Raw genomic sequence first — 16,787 nt, forward strand, 5'->3', positions numbered from 1 at the left:
ATGGTCGATTTGCAGTTTTGAAGTTTTTGATGCTATTATTCGAAATCAATTCATTGTTATTTAAATCAAAATAGTTCAATTTTGACATATTCTGAAATTAAAAAAAGAACACCTTGAAACAATTTAGTACGTTTTGTTTACGATGTTGTTATAATCATAGGCGCACCCGTCTAAATCAGTGTAAGATAAAAATGTTTATCCTCAAACTACAAAATGTCTGCAACTAGCTGACATCATAAACTCTTGACCGAGAGTAACTATAGTTTTGAACTACACCCTTTTCTAAAACATATAGTTTATTTTTAAAATAAAGGTTACCGCCTTAAGGTAAACTTCTAAACAGCAATAGTTCTAATAATCTAGAGGAAATAAATAACTTTAAAGAGTATACGATAGTCATTAGCTGTATTTCAACTTAACATTTGATTTTGGATAGTTCTAAATGAAAGTAGCTTGGACATTAATTTTACCATATGGTTGGAAATTCAAGGAATTATTGGTAGCACTGAAAGTCTGAAAGGGAGTTGTGTGCGTACACGGCCACGTACACACCTACGTTGATCGCTTGAAAAGAACAGGAATTCGAATTTGGAGTATAACGATGATAGAGAATCAAGGAAAAACTTTATTGTTCTTAACAGAACTAATATATATGTCATGAAATTTTGATCACGAGAATTCATTATGATATGCTCTGGTTGACCCACATTAATTCATATTAATAAGAGTTTAATGATATTCCCATGTAAGAATCTTGAATTTTTTTTCCAGAGGTGGTCCAAGGGATAATTGTGTTTCCCGTGAGATAAGGGTTTTTTTTTTTGGGGGGGGGGGGGGGTTATTGTCAAAAAAGGGAGGTGGTGGCGAATCATCAGTTCAAAGTGTCTATGCAAAATATAACTAAAACATGTGTGATGTCTTCATGGTTTAATCGTTTTGAACAATACAGCTCAACCTCTCACAAAAAACAGCATAGAAATCAAGGGGCGTCGGGATCCGCCACGCAGTGACATTTTCCGTCGATACAGCGCCGCCTGTCGGGGTTGGCGCAATGCATCGTGCCTATCCCAGGCAGAGTAATGAACGTGTTATAGTAGGTGCAGGGACATTCTGGAATAGCGATATGTAAACAAAAAACAATACTTGTGTTATATTACAAAGTATTGACGTGTAATCATAATCTAATTATGGTTGGTTTCTTCTTCAGTTATGTTTATTTAAGAACCAATCCTTTGCTCCACCGAAGGATTATAAAGAAATATTATATCACGTACAAGGATGATCTATATCAAGCATCGAGATGATGAAGTAATATCGAGACAGTATACCCTTTTTTATACACAAGAGGTCTTTATTTATAATAGCATTGACGAATGAATAACAAATTTTAAGCGTATAACTTAAGGTGGTATGGGTCACTTCCATGTTGTGACGTATTGTTGATCGAAATGAACAATAAAACTAAGTGTAATTATATATGTAGTTTCTTTCCCAATATTGTCACCTAACAGCGTAGCGCAGTGGGTTAGAGGGTTTACTACTAATCTGTAAGTCATGATCAGTTCAAATCACGCTGGGGATTTAAAAATTTTACCTCTCCAAATATTTTAAAAGCTAGTTTTTTGGTTAAATATTGTAAAATTTGAAAATTCTAAACCGGTGAAAGTATTTCAATTATAATGTACTTTAATTTACATTAATATCGACAGATGTCCCATACCATGCACCTTAAGTTTGAAATGCTGCAATAACACAATTGCTTAAAGGGCATTGCACTCACCTGAAGAACTGGTTGTTTTTACAGTGACGAAAGAAGTTGTTTGTGAAGAAATTGTTGTTGGTTTGGTAGTTGTTGGCATTGTTGTTGTTTCGGTTGTAGTTGGCAATGTAGTTGGCTTGGTAGTTGTTGGCAATGTTGTTGGTTTGGTAGTTGTTGGCAATGTAGATGGTTTTGTAGTTGGCTTGGTAGTTGTTGGCAATATTGGTTTGGTCGTAGTTGGCAATGTTGATGGTTTCGTAGTTGTTGGCAACGTTGTTGGTTTAGTAGTTGTTGGCATTGTTGTTGGTTTGGTAGTTGGCTTGGTACTTGTTGCTCGCTCAATAGTCGTCAATTTCATAGTTGTTGATTTGATTTCTGTTGACAAAACTGGTTTTGGTGTTGAAGACTGCGTTGTAGATGGTAATAAAGAAGTTGTTGTTGTCGGTAATGTTGTTGATGACTGTGTTGTTGATGGTTGCGGTGTTGTTGATTGCTGGGTTGTTGTTGTCGGTAACGTTGTAGATGACTGCGTTGTTGAGGGTTGTGGCGTGGTCGATGTTTGAGTTGTAGTTGTCGGTAATGTTGTGGATGACTGCGTTGTAGAGGGGGATGGTGTCGTGGATTGCTGGGTTGTTGTTGTCGGCAGTGTTGTCGAAGCTTGTGTTGTTGAGGGCAGTGGAGTTGTCGGTAATTCGGTTGTGGTTGTCGTATGTCCGTGTCCTCCATGGCTATGTGTCGTGTGGTTCACTGACACTGTTAGAATTGTCAAAACATTAGTTCAACTAAATACGTCAAAATTGGGTCGGAATGTCAATGAACAATGGATACCATCTTGCACACACACACACACACTCTCTCTCTCTCTCTCTCTCTCTCTCTCTCTCTCTCTCTCTCTCTTACCTCCATGAGCAGACGACTGATGACAAATGCAGTGGAAGTGTTCACAGCTGGCTCCCTGGTTGGAGGAACACACATGCGATGTACAGTCTGCGTCGTTATGACACCCTATTAAAAATATAGTACTTAAAATCAAAGTATTGCAATAATTTTGTTATGATTGTGGTGCTTTTTGATATGTGCAGCACGCTGTTCTATTGTTTGCCCATTCAATCGTTGACGCTCTCTGCTATAATGCTAGATCATAAATATTTGAAAATAATCTTGGCGATTTTACTATAAACATATCAACTATATTCATGTAGCAAATACACAGATATAAATTCGCGTCGACTGATATGGTAAAAGTGTGTTTATAGCTTAAGATATCAACACTCTGAAGGGGTTTAGGTCACGATTGGAAATACTAGTAATAAGGCCAAATTGATTACAGTTTTAATGCCATATGTAATAGATACCAGACTAAGTAATAAGGTCCTGACATTTAAAGTTTTAGACAATCTATACTGACGAATGAAAGATTTGGCGTATACCAAATCAAAAGATTGTGCGTGTGTGTGTGTACGTCTGTCTCACCGTTTGAAACAGCATCTCTTCGTAATCCCTGGACCCCATCTGTGAACGAAAATGTCATAAAACATAATGAGATTTTTTCGATAAGAATTCTGTACTCAGTGGCACATGTTAAAAATCAGCGTAAGAATATAAAATGAACTGGTTTTTTTTATTACGATAATGAAAAAAAAGGTGCAGCAATATTAACAAATATGGTCTGCCTGCTAAGATTGATATGAAAGTCGTGTATTTGTAACTATTTCATATAGTAATTATTGCTCAAGAAAACCAAACTTAAAGATCGTTTTAGATCCAATCAACAGTATTTATTGGTTTTACAGCTTGAAAAAGAAAATAAAAAAACTCTAAAACGTATGAAGGACATGATATTATTCAAAATCTCATAAGTTATAAATTCATAGTCTAAATTTCAGTACCAAAAACATGTGAGAAAAATTTTGCCATGTTCGCTAACACTTTGTCGTTACAAAATTCTTTGCTGCTAAAATTGCATATATTTTTCGGAAATTGTACAAAGTAATGTTTTGTGGTGTTTGTTTATTAAAGCAGTTGCAGATTTGTTCGTTTGTTTGTTTGTTTGTTTTTTTGTAAAAAAGTTTTTCGAATGAAGAATTCACAAAATGTGTCATGCTTAGTGTGCTGCAGCACCTTGCATCGAAAATATCCTATGGTAGCAAAATAAAAATCGCAAAATTTGCAAAAATATCATATCGTACTTCGCGTGTTAAATTTTTCACTAAAACAATAATGTCAGTAAATGTTCAATTACAATTAAAGCAACCAGTTTACCAGCACCATGAAATGATGTCAACTTTGTCAACAGTAAATGAGAGAAACCTTCATTACATTGCATCCAACCAGTTATATTACTCCACCAAACAACTATGCATATAATTTATATACGGTCTTGGAATTGATTTTTGTAATAATGTATTGCTGTCATCAACAAATACGTGTAATAACGTATTGCTGTCATCAACAAATACGCGTAATAACGTATTTCTGTCATCAACAAATACGCGTAATAACATATTGCTGTCATCAACAAATACAGGTAATAAAAAGCTCATTTCCTAGCTTTCTTTCTCGGTTTTTCATCTAAATTAGTTCACATACCTTCTTGATATTCCCTGATGGCCAAGGACAGACATCCTGTGACTAAATGAGAAAAAGACGAATTCAGTTATCTTTGCTAACACGAACGGATTGTAAATATTGGCATATATTTTACGGTTTGACTTACCAAGGAAAAAAGCGACATATATTCTCAACATTCTGGCCAAGGGGTTATGATAAGAATTTGGTCACCTTGAGCCAATTATTCAATCTCTCTTGACATTACGGGGATAAAGAAAGCACCTTCATCTTAACAACATTTTGCTGAAACCAGGGTCTAAAATATGTGAAAGATCGCTATTCATTTCGAATTCCTTCATATGCTCAATTTTTGTAAATTGTTGACCATAATCAAATCTAACACATGGTCAGTCAAAAAAAGATAGAGTTACACGTTTACAAAACCACACTCTTATAAATTCAATGCGAGATCGAACTCTGTACATATTATTCAATATCTTGAACAGATTCTGCGACATTTTAGAAGCTGGGCTGCAGACTATCAGGTAACTTGGCGACAGTCCACCTGTCGAAGAATTTACCTGATTTACTGACCGCACGCTGTATCTCTCTTGTTTACAGACAACACTGTGTGAATAAGGACAGTGCACCTCTCGACATCGAATGAACGAATGGGTTATTGTCTTTGTTTCCAGACATGTTAGAGGCGCCGCATCAGTACAAGTATCTTTTAGATAAAACAGATCAGTAATTTAATATAACATATCAGTATTATATTAAAAAAGCTATATGGTTTTAATTCTGTAAAAACTAACTGATATTACATCAAATTAAGTTGATAATTTTACATTTTAATCATATGATTGCTATCATCCTTATTTTAAAAAAATGGTAAAGAGAACTAGGAGACGAAGAAATTTACAAATATTTTATGGTCTGTAAAATCAAAGACTTGGATTCATAGACATTGGAAGGTTTGAGAAGCTTACACATTTTTATAATTTAACAACACAACGATTTGAAAACTACACTGCTTAATATACTGTAATTTCCTTTCAAAAGTGCAGGAGATAAAGCAGCATTTCATGGCCTGGTGTTGATCGTGGTTCTTTGACAAATAGTAAATACCAAAATTTGTAGACATTCAATGCACAAGATGCGCGGATCTAGTGGGCAATTGGCCTGGAGAGTCTAAATTCACACTTGTTTAATTAACGTTTCCGAAAAGAGGTATTGGAACCACCCCTCCTATCCCCACCCCAACCTTTGCAATTAGAATTAGCCTTCCACCACTCCCCCCCCCCCCCAATCTAGGGGGTCTGGATCTGTGCATGTAACTAAGCCAGGTTTTTTAAAATATGTAATCACTTTGACAACGTTCTTGAAAACTGGGGAGTCGCATAGATTAACCATCTTGGCTAGCTAAGGGTGACGATCCACGGTGTTTCTCTATTCACAATATTTCTAGTTCTACTGCAGTATTCATTTTGTGCAAAGTAGTCGGAACCGGTGGGGGGGGGGGTGTAGGCGGGACTGAGACCCCCCCCCCCCCCACACACACACACACACTTGGTTAGACCTAACCATCAGTCACATAGCATCAAGGAGGGACCAGCCCCCCCCCCCCCCCCCCCCACACACAAAAACACTTTTTATCGCAGCAAGCATAATTTTTCCTTAAAATGAAGTATCAGGAAGCTGCCCACCGCCCCCACATTTTCGGAAGAATGTAAGGAATTGAAATGAAAATAGAAATATTAACATCACCCTTGGCTACTGAAGATAAAATAACATGACCGAACAAATTAAGCTACTCCCTCCTGTTGATTATTCTAAAATAAATCACCGTCTTTTCCTAACTTTGATTTTCGGGGGCGCACCGGATCAAAACCTATTATTAATAAATTTTAGAGTTATCCCCCTTATTAAAGAACTCTTCTTGAATGTAAATATCGTCTGCACATTGTGGCATCAGGTACGTGTGAATATATTAAAGTTGTAAATCAGTAATACATGATAACTTCTCATTCATAATAGGGTTAATGAATCAAAGGTTTCATTCAAAATAGGGTTAATGAATCAAAGGTTTCATCCATATTAGGATTAATGTATCAAAGGTTTCACAAAAGTCATGCTAAAGATAACTTGATTAATTAAACCAAAGATGACAGATGCTTACAGTTACAGTTCAGTAACGTTAGGCCTTTCGTAATTTTTTTGTACTGTATAACATTACAAACGTACCACAAAACCTATAGATATTTGGTTTTAACTTATGCAAAATGTTGGCTTTAGAGTCACTGAAAAAGTGGTTCGACGGTGGTCAGTAAAAGTCTTTTTTAAAAAGTTTTTTTTTTCTCGGAGATGGGGGTGGTATGTTGTGTTTGTTTTGAATTTGTTTTGAGAAGAAAATGTCCTGGGTCCGGGTCAATAAAACACAAGTACTTAATTAATATATTTGTTGTTTTTATATTTTAGCTTCCTTTTCTTGATGCAGAAGACAGATTTCAGAACGTTGCAGAAAGAAGAAAACGGTGAGGAAGATAATGATGCATACACACACGACACACCCAAGAAAAGACGTACAGTTGATGTAATTATACTTGCTTATAAATGTTATAATCGAAAAGAAAATGTGCTATAAGAGCTTTTATATTCATCATCCAGTTTTAAAATCAAATTCCAAGTAGAATACAATAATCAATTGTGCGGAGCCCCTGTAAAGCTATAAAATTATTGAAATTAGTCAGACATCTCGTTACATAAAAATGGAGAATGAAAAGTGTTGATTAAAGAGGGAAATATTTGCATGCAAATGTACTGTAAAGGTGTGCAGTTGTATGTGTTTATTTCAGAAAGAAGGTTTTGTGACACCAACAACCCCTGACATACCGAAATCATCCCCTTATTACCAGTGCGATGACAGAAACAGTCTCCTTACCACACCCGACATAGCTGAAGGTAAGGATGTCGAGCGCACCTGTCCATTGGCAAGTGCTTAGCAGCGTTTCCAGCGAGAGAACAAATTAATTACACTGTTCTTTAATTTTTGCTCTCTGATTTAAGGATAATTTCTCTGCGACAACTCCAATTAACGTTGATATTGTTTCTTATGAGATGCATACAATAGATTAGGACTGTTTTAAATTGTAATTGTATACCAACATCTTCACGTGAAATCTTTTTATTCAGGGTCTGGTGAACTCTTCGGTGACAATTTTTTGACGTTGTATCCGACGTTCTTACCTTCTGAAACGTCCGAAGATCTCTCTAATTCTGAGATACAGAATGAAGAGAACTATGAGTCCAATACGGAAACTCAGTTTAATCAACCATCTAAAGATTCATTAAATATAGGCTCAATGTCGTCACAATCAGCTGAAATGACGACACCGTCAACCGAGGCAACAGACGACAGTTCAGAAAGGGAAGATTCTGAGGGGTCGCCTCAAAGCATTTATGATGACTTGAGCATTGCTGACTTAATTAAAGGTGATGTTCGATTTGGATTTTTGCATTAAGAAATATATCCTTAATATACGGATAGCATTTTTCTCTGTATATATGAGAGATAATAAATAGATTGGGTTACTTTCAGACATGAGTGAGAAGTCAATGAAAGTTTACATGCACTGGATGGAATTATTTCGGTAATAACAATTGATGAATTCTCTCTCTCTCTCTCTCTCTCTCTCTCTCTCTCTCTCTCTCTCTCTCTCTCTCTTCTAAACAATTTAACATATTCCACACGTTCTTTATAGAGATGGAGAAAAGTTTGAAGAGGGCGTCCCTTCTCTTATCGATGAGTTACTGAATCAGGCTAAGCGGATAGAGGAGGATCTTATAGAACAGAAAGAGGCCCTTCGTCAGAGGATCTACAGAATCACGCAGACTCTGCGGGTGGATGACCTTTAAAACTACTACTGTGGCAGCGGCCCCATTATACTGTAAATTAATCGGATTCTATACTGATTGGTTTGTGTTTTAGCGTTAACTAAACGAAATGATTCTACAATCTCTGTTTTATCATGACATGAAAGTCCTAATAATTAAAATAAATTTGTCTGCTTATCTTTATAAAGTCTGAGAAGTTCTTTTATCGTAATTGTACAAAAGAAAATTTAAAAGACTTGATTGTCATATTTTATTAAAATTACAAAGCTATAACAAAGTTGATGAACATCACTGACAACTAGGTCAAGATTGTTCATCATGCATTTTTCAAGTAAGTGCTTTAAAATGAAATATTCATGTATAATTATGTGAAATCAAATTATGTCGAAAATATAATAAATTCAAAAAGATTAGCATATTCTTGCAAACATCTTAGTTCTAATAAAAAGTATTAATATGGACAGTACATTTTAGAAATGTATGGAAAAATTAAAGTCTCGTTTCTCAAGTAAAGTAGCGTACGTTTAAATAGGTCGTCATGGTGCTCACGTCCCTTCTGAACTTTCACACACGAAAGGAAGTTCCACTGAATTGTTTGTCACATAGTAGGAGTAATCTCGTTCTGGTATCCACTGCCACTCTCCGTTTCTGTATGTCAATATCAAACCCACTGATCGGTTGCCTGTTCTAGCTTTAAGGTCACGTGACCAGTTCGTATAAGTCACATGTGTATGGTCATTATTTATCCACGATTTATCTCGTGTGTAGTATATACTCCCTATCCGTGCGTTTAAAGATCCATTTGGAAAATCGTTTTCTAGAATAGAAAAAATGATTTATTTTTATTATTTCATTTTACGTTAAAGAAGACAAGACTGATATTTTAATTTGGTGCCTCACCAGGATTGATTTTCTCAATATCGAGCCATTTTCCGTAAGACGTCCCATACCAGACCAACAGTTCATTGTTAGGATGGACGTCTTTAATTGTGTAGTAGAATTTCTTGGACCCACAGTTGAATGTGTCTGTATTTTCCTCGAATGCATTTCTGGCACAATTAACATATCGCAACCAGTTACTTATGTTCTCATTTTTACCGTCTATGAACAGCTTACGTGGACCAGAATCTATCTTAAAATAACAACAAAATAAAATATGTGAAAGATGAAATTATTGCTCCATTAACTAGAAATTTGCGATTCATTGTTTCAAAATACTACACGTCTTACTTGCCAGCAATAAGTAAAGTCTGTTGGGTTTTCGACAAATTCTCCCTCATATTCATCAAGAATAGTATGTTTGGGTACGAATGCGTCAGCCCACACGCCCATGTTAGCTCGCGGGATGAGTGACCGCCGGATGGAGAATCCTGGGGGAGTCGTCAGTTGCGCCCTGTTGGGGAGACTCGGGGAGATCTGAGGATGGGATGCATGGTGTTAATGATGCTATGAACATCAGAGACAGAAATCCGGTGTCATGGTAATGCGTGAACAGTCTTACCTCGTTCTTTCTTAAAACATTTAATGTGCTCTGTTCCAGCGTACCCTCGAAATAATGCTTACAATCTGAAAACAGAGCATGGAGATGATTTTTCATATATCAAATATTTACATTTTTTTGCCCACTTATATAAAACAAGTTCAATTTTCGCGAAAAAAAGTGATAATGTTCTATCTGTACATACATACATTCTAAGATCAATGCAAAACTCACACTCTCTTTCCATTTTTTTCTTCTCTCGCATAAGATATTCTTCCTGTAAAATATACTGTGGCGTTAAGAAAAGTTAAATACAATTTTCCGGTAGTTTTATATCCAACGGTTAATCATTGTATATTTTACCTCGTGTTTAAGGTGGATAAAATCTGTGTTGTCAAATATCCTGTCTTTATTTCCTGAAAAAAAAAAAGATACCGGCTCAAGGCTTTAAATCAAGTTACGCATCATGCGTTAATATTTGATAAAATTAAAAATAAACAGCAACATATATTCAGTTGTAATGCATAACAAAGTAACCCCTTTTCTAAAGTCGAGATGGATTTTCAAGACAAAATTTAATTTAGTACACCAGTCAAAATCTTGTTGATGCAAAATTAATAGTAGATTCATTGACTAATTTTTGTATAACTCTATGGTTTTGTTATAAGATTACGTTCAATGACTTACTATGAAGATACCCAGCAATGAAACTCTCTTCCTCCTTCGAGTTAATCACTGCAAGATAACCTCCCTCTTGATGACACACATATGACGCATCGTCACGTGACTTTTTCTCCGGATGGAAGCTGTAACAATGATTGGTCCATTTCAGAGAGTGATGGCCGCCACATTCTGCTGTATGAATCGAACACACTGTTTGCAATAAAGATTCGAATACATGATTAGTTGGCATTAATAATATCAATGTCTTAAAGTTATTCCATTCTCGTAAGTTAATATATATTCAAAACGACACTGACCTAATGAACCTATGAAAAGAAATGAAAGGATCCTTTTCTCGTTGAGCTTTGGCATGACTGGAACCTTACTGCTTTTTGGGTAGTTCTATAGGATGTAAACATGTAAAAAAAAAAAAAGTACTTAACAAATCTTAGAATTACTTAAATAAAGAAATACATGTTAAAGCATCAGAGATCTATTTCTCCTTACCAATTTAAATACGTTTCAACCTGTAATAAGCGATACGATTAATATATATGTATATGCCCTTATTATAAATATCTTTTTTTCTGAGAAAGATTAAGAGTGTAAATTTTCGATCTATTTTTATTTTCAACATTATAACAAATTCTTATTTTTTCCATAAATCATTAATTTATTTCCTGAGTCATGCGCTGATTCGACAAAACGATTGATGATTCCTGCTTTCACAAAAAAAAATATAACGCACAAGGTCGCATAAACCTTGCAAAAGCTTGCAATTTTTATATAATATGATGTGTTTGTCGTTAACGCCCCTCCGTGTTTGACAGGAGTGTGGGATCATACCATACCACACACGAAAACATCAAAGCGAAAACATGCGGTTAAATAAACATGTTTATTTATTTGAAGAATATTCATTGAGTAGAATTGTACCAATCAAAGATAGCAGTTGGATACCACGTTCTTTCCTTGTTCTCAATTGTTTTTTTTCTTTTCTTATAAAGTGTTTCTTAACAAGATTGTTGAAGCTATGAGCAATAATGGTTAATGAATACCATATACATGTATTAATTAATCCAGCACCCAGTAATACAAATATTTACAGTGTTTTTGTGTCACCATCCCTCCCACCACTTATATTTTCGGCGCTTTAATCTTGCGATTTTGTTTCATTTCTCTGTTCACTGTTTTTTCCTGTTGTTTTTCAACACAGTCTTTTGGGTTCTTGTTTTTTTTTATGTTTTTTTTTGAAAGAGGGATTGTTAATTTTGCTTTTGTTTTTGATTTCACATTCCAAATGTTTAAACTATTCAATCAATTATCTATCTGTACATAATTAGAGAAGTTTGATTTGATATATATAATTATGATTAACATTTTATTACTAACTTCGGTATTTATTTGTTCTGCATTTTCTAGAACTAAGGTAAAATAACAGAATAAACAGAAAAGCAATGCACATACTGTATGAGTTTTGTGTGTTGTACAGAACATTTTGTGTATGTATAGTACAATCATTTAGTACATTCTAATACAGATAGTGGCCTTTAATTAGAAATGAAGTCAAGGTCGGCAATGAACACATAAGCAGACTTATCAAGGGCTCATTTACGTCATGATAATAGAATACGGACATTATGTACAATACTATAACTCCTACCACTCTTCGAAGATACGAACGTCCACCCTCCGACAGCAAACTACATGATTTCTTCACAGTGAATTTAATTCTACACCACGTTCTTTCAATAAAGTTTAAATCATATCTTTATCAATATAATTAAAAAAAATTAAAACACTTCAATTTTATAAAGGATTTTTTTTTACTGAATTCTTTTTTATGTATTTATTCCATTAATTGATTGTTTTTGACCTAGTATATATTGTATAGAAGTAATTCATAAAATTAAAACAAGAGTAAAACTTACTGTTGATCAAAGCATTAGCCCATAAAGTAGTCATCTAACACTATACAGCAGAAAAAGTTGACATAAGAAAGGTTATTGAAGATGGATCGATCGTTCATACTTCTATACCGTCGTGACTCAGTCATGTAAACCGCTTAAATTCTACAGCTATAAATACACAGTAAAATTGATTGAATGTTCATTATTAAATTTTAGCGGTTATTTTTTGACGCTTTGTATAGTTAAGCTATTAATACTTCTTGTTACCAGAATAAGTACGATTAAGCTTGCAGACGACACATGATTGCCCCAGTTGTCATTTGTCGTGTCACTCTCGATCCCTGAACTTCCGGTGGGTCACATCTACGTCCAATATTCCAGCACCACCGGGCACGAAACCTTTAATCTTTGTTATAATTTTAGATCTTAGAGAAATTCACTATATCTATGGTGTTTGTGATGCGTTTCTCCGGTTTTGTTGTTTCGTTGTATTTTTTTGTTTTGTTTTTTTGCATAACTGTGTCTTTTACTATTCTAGTAATTAACAATTTTTAATTGTCACTAAGTCCATAGTCATGACTTTGGACTCACCGACAATGAAAAATTGTTAATAAGTAAAAGACAATCGTATAGCAAGACACAAGCCACTGTGCATCACACTGCTGCCTCAGTAGGAGTTTCCGGGGACACGAGATGCGTTTATCCAAATATCATACCTGCGATATCGACGCGTGTGCGATATATTTCTAAAATCATGGTTCCAGAAGTTGAGTAAATTAATCAGAAAAGTAAGTCTCAATGCTAAAGTGATTAACGAATGATAAGATATCTGTTCAACAATGCCTTCTTTCTTTTACTTCTAAAAGGTGATACAGATTATCTGCAAAACTTCAAAATATTGTATCGGCTCATATTAACTGCCATTAGTTGCAATCTGTGTGTCTTATGAATTATTTACCTCTATTCATTGTTCCTATCTTAACTTATTAACAAATTTGCTGTTTTGGGTTATAGATTTATTGATGAAAATATTTTAAAGAACTGTGTAGGCTAACTTCGAAAGCTGTATGACAGATGATGATACATCCCCCATCCCACACTAACGCACTGCTTGATCTCTAACCGCTTCCTGGGCTGCGTTCAAGATTGTAGCTGCTACGTTCGGCTACGCTGTTGAGCGGTAAGTTTACCTAGCCTAACCTAGTAGATATTAGTATAGCCTATATATTTTATGCTAAGCAGAAAATTCGAGATGGCCACATGTATAACCACGTAGCAATAAACATAAAATCTCTTTGCTTAGTGATGTTTTGTTCATCCTATAAGTTATAATGAATTTTAACAAGTACATATCAAACTTTGTCGATGTAATCAGTCTTTAGTTGAAAATTTCTAACTTAATTCAAATCTGAGACCTAGCGGTCCGTTCAATAGACCTAGATATCTACGACCTAGTGGCTAGGCTAGCTGCTACGATCATGAGCGCAGCCCTGGACACCTCGGCGTAGTGTACGTCATGGTAACTATGACAACAAATGAAAAACAATCATCTATATATGATTTATTTTCTCTTATAGGTAAACATAATTACACCAACTTTATGAATTAATGACAATAATAGATTTCAACTTGTAATTTAAGGCATTACCAAATATTTCTCTCAATAAAGCAAAGGACTTGTTGTAAAATACAGTGTCATTATAATTACGCAGGTAAACATTCACCGTTTTAATAAGTAACAAGAATTTGCTGACTTTTACACGTGAAGTCTTGAAATTAGGCTACATATCTGCTTATTTTTTTTTTTTTACATAAATCCTCGAAATACATACTGTCTGAAATCTAAAAGTATACAAGTCTTATTATAATTGTATAAACTTATGTTTCTATTAAGTATTTCAGATTCACATTTCATATTCAAGCAGTTGTACATTATCACTTATTTCCAACTTTTTTTCCATGAACAAATTACAAAAATGAGACATGGGTATATACAAAATTGTGTCATTCAAAAACTAAGCACACGGAACACGTTGAATAAACATGTTTAATTTCACTTGCAGGTTCTTTGATTACATAATATATGATTCTAACAACAATGCCAAAACTCAATATTACACAGAGTGCATAAGAAATGACATCAGAATACGCCCAATTTACAAAACACACGCAGAGCATGGATATTGAAATGATATAGTGAATGAGAAACAATGACTAGAGAAAACGTCTACTAGAGATGCCATAAAATGTGATAGTACATCATGGAGAGGGGAGGGTACCTGGAACTACCTGCCCTCAAACCCATCACCCCCAGGCAGAAATCTTCCACCTAGAGTTCACCCAATACAATAGAACCACAATTGTTACCATCAAATTAAGATTTTGTGACATTAAACAACTGATACATTAAAACAGATCGATCTTGTTTCAATAATTCAAAACAAGTTCTCTGAATTTCTTTTAATTGCGATGTGAAAAATATGGCTTATGGGGGAATACCCAACTTTCTGCTGAGTAAGAAAGTTATTGTGTCACTGTGATGAAACAAAACTGATTCATACGTAAATTATGCCTTTTAACCTTGCACTCAAAATGCATTTTGATGATCTTGATATTCATTCTTGAACTGACTATTTGTCAACTACATGTAGAAAGAAGGGATGTAATTCAATGTTGTTTGCATCTTTTACCAGGATGACAACCTGCAACCATAATCAAGGTCAAATGTTGAAATTGCTAACGACTGACTTCAAAGGCAACAAAGTCTATGCTATTATAGTAGGATTAAAAGCTGTCAATGTGACAGCATACTGCGTTTTCATTTCTGTGAACAGTGTCCATAGTCCAATTGTCAACCCTGAATTGAAAACATTACCTATCCAGTGAAATAGGGTACTCAATATGCAATATATTGCCAAAAAATTACTAAGTTCGAAAGCTGATATCTTTTCAATAAAATATCAAAAATCAAAAACCCAAGTAATATGCTCATGACTCAGTTCAACAGCTTGTATTTAAAAAAATTTATCAAAAATCAAATCCAAGTAATATGCACCTCTCTGGTATATATGTACAATTGATCTGAAAAACAACAGCTTCCTATCTTAAAAACTATGGGAGGATAGGGGTACCCTTTATGCAATATTATGCGAAAATTATGGCTAAGTTAAACAGCTTGTATTTTTTTCCAAAATTATCAAAAATCAAAATCCAAAAAGTATTCACATCTCTGATATATGAACAATTAATCTGCAAAACAGCAACTTCCTATTTCAAAAACTGTAGGAGGACTTATCCGTAAAATAAGGGTACCCTTTTGGAAGCTGCCCGCCCATCAACCATTTTCACCATTTCAATAACTGAATTTTTCCTTTACAAAACCCGGTTAAAACTTTTCAAATGCATGTCTGGCAGCAATACCCTCTAACAGTAACAAGAATTAACAAGACTTAGGCTCTTGTCCAAAATCTGATTCTGCAGTTTGGGTGAAACATATTTCATATAAAGAACTGTTCAAGAACTGTTAAAATCTTTCACTTCCGGAAATCAATTTAATTTTTAAAAATATATCAAACATTCCTATTTGCGTCTCTTGTTTAATGGTTCATTAACCATTTTATTGGGAAAAATGATATAAAATACTATTGCCCTAAAAATATTAAGTACATTGTAAACAATTAATACAGGGTTTTTTTCCACAAGGTATTGCATCACAGTATTTGATGGATTTCCAAACAACATATCATTTTCAGAACTTTATACCAAACAGTTTCAAATTCATTATGAATTACACTGTAGACTTTGAACACATGAGATAACGTACATGTAATAGTATGATATATGGCATATTCTGGTTATATAGTTTTCAGAAATGATCTAAATCTAACACAGAAAGCGGATATGTAGACCATTAACAGCACACATAATATACATGCAATCACTTCTGAATTATACAATAAAGTACATGTATGAAGTACTGAGAGTTTAATGGCCGACTCGCACAATAAAAATCATTGAAACAGTCCTTAAATTCCAGTAATATTCACACCATAAAAATTGTGAGCTTTACATAAGCTGTATTTCATCAGATTTGGAACTACCTTATAAAAAGATGAGACATGAACCATGAGCAGCAATCAAGATTTAGAGTCGAATGACAAATTCAATATTAAAAATTCTAAACAGTAACTAAGGTGTCCTAAAACAAGTGTTGTATTTCTCACAGACGCCCATCCACACTTGTTGACCACACACACAAGAGATTCAAGGCAACTACAATGTTGTCTGTCAAGCTATATGTGTATAATTTTGAAGAAACAAAGATCATTTATTGAATATTGATAAAAATACATTGGTTACAGATTATTTTATTGTCTTTCGATGTAAAAACTATGAGTATTGGTTTTCTTTTTTAAACTTTTAAGGCATATCAGAGATCTGTAATGTTCACAAAAATTTGTGAATCAACCAAAAATTTGCATATTCAATGAAAAATTGCATTTTCAAAATATTCTTACATTATAAGACTGAA

At 34.4% G+C, this 16,787-nt stretch overlaps 3 protein-coding genes across 3 annotated transcripts; 1 reads left to right on the forward strand and 2 right to left on the reverse strand.

Annotated features, from left to right (window-relative positions):
* Positions 1 to 972: 972 nt before the first annotated feature.
* Positions 973 to 4,552, reverse strand: LOC117692687 (salivary glue protein Sgs-3). The gene is made up of 6 exons (XM_034481320.2): positions 4,476 to 4,552; positions 4,349 to 4,390; positions 3,233 to 3,271; positions 2,660 to 2,764; positions 1,781 to 2,512; positions 973 to 1,110 (listed from the first exon to the last, which is right to left on the reverse strand). The coding sequence occupies exons 1-6, from the start codon at positions 4,504 to 4,506 to the stop codon at positions 980 to 982; spliced, it is 1,080 nt and encodes a 359-aa protein (XP_034337211.2). The 5' UTR covers positions 4,507 to 4,552; the 3' UTR covers positions 973 to 979.
* Positions 4,553 to 6,163: 1,611 nt separating this feature from the next.
* On the forward strand, positions 6,164 to 8,393 carry LOC105333458 (HEAT repeat-containing protein 1 homolog). Its single transcript, XM_011436447.4, has 6 exons — positions 6,164 to 6,284; positions 6,788 to 6,902; positions 7,165 to 7,270; positions 7,502 to 7,801; positions 7,908 to 7,959; positions 8,071 to 8,393. The coding sequence occupies exons 2-6, from the start codon at positions 6,801 to 6,803 to the stop codon at positions 8,222 to 8,224; spliced, it is 714 nt and encodes a 237-aa protein (XP_011434749.3). The 5' UTR covers positions 6,164 to 6,284; positions 6,788 to 6,800; the 3' UTR covers positions 8,225 to 8,393.
* LOC105333459 (histone-lysine N-methyltransferase set-17) lies at positions 8,258 to 12,397 on the reverse strand. The gene is made up of 9 exons (XM_034481336.2): positions 12,278 to 12,397; positions 10,664 to 10,748; positions 10,371 to 10,556; positions 10,047 to 10,099; positions 9,918 to 9,960; positions 9,705 to 9,769; positions 9,434 to 9,619; positions 9,104 to 9,335; positions 8,258 to 9,020 (listed from the first exon to the last, which is right to left on the reverse strand). Exons 2-9 carry the CDS (start codon positions 10,716 to 10,718, stop codon positions 8,749 to 8,751), a joined length of 1,092 nt encoding a protein of 363 aa, XP_034337227.2. The 5' UTR covers positions 10,719 to 10,748; positions 12,278 to 12,397; the 3' UTR covers positions 8,258 to 8,748.
* Positions 12,398 to 16,787: the final 4,390 nt, after the last annotated feature.

This window comes from Magallana gigas, chromosome 5 (genome assembly GCF_963853765.1).
Source record: "Magallana gigas chromosome 5, xbMagGiga1.1, whole genome shotgun sequence".
In the NCBI taxonomy this organism is placed as follows: domain Eukaryota; kingdom Metazoa; phylum Mollusca; class Bivalvia; order Ostreida; family Ostreidae; genus Magallana; species Magallana gigas.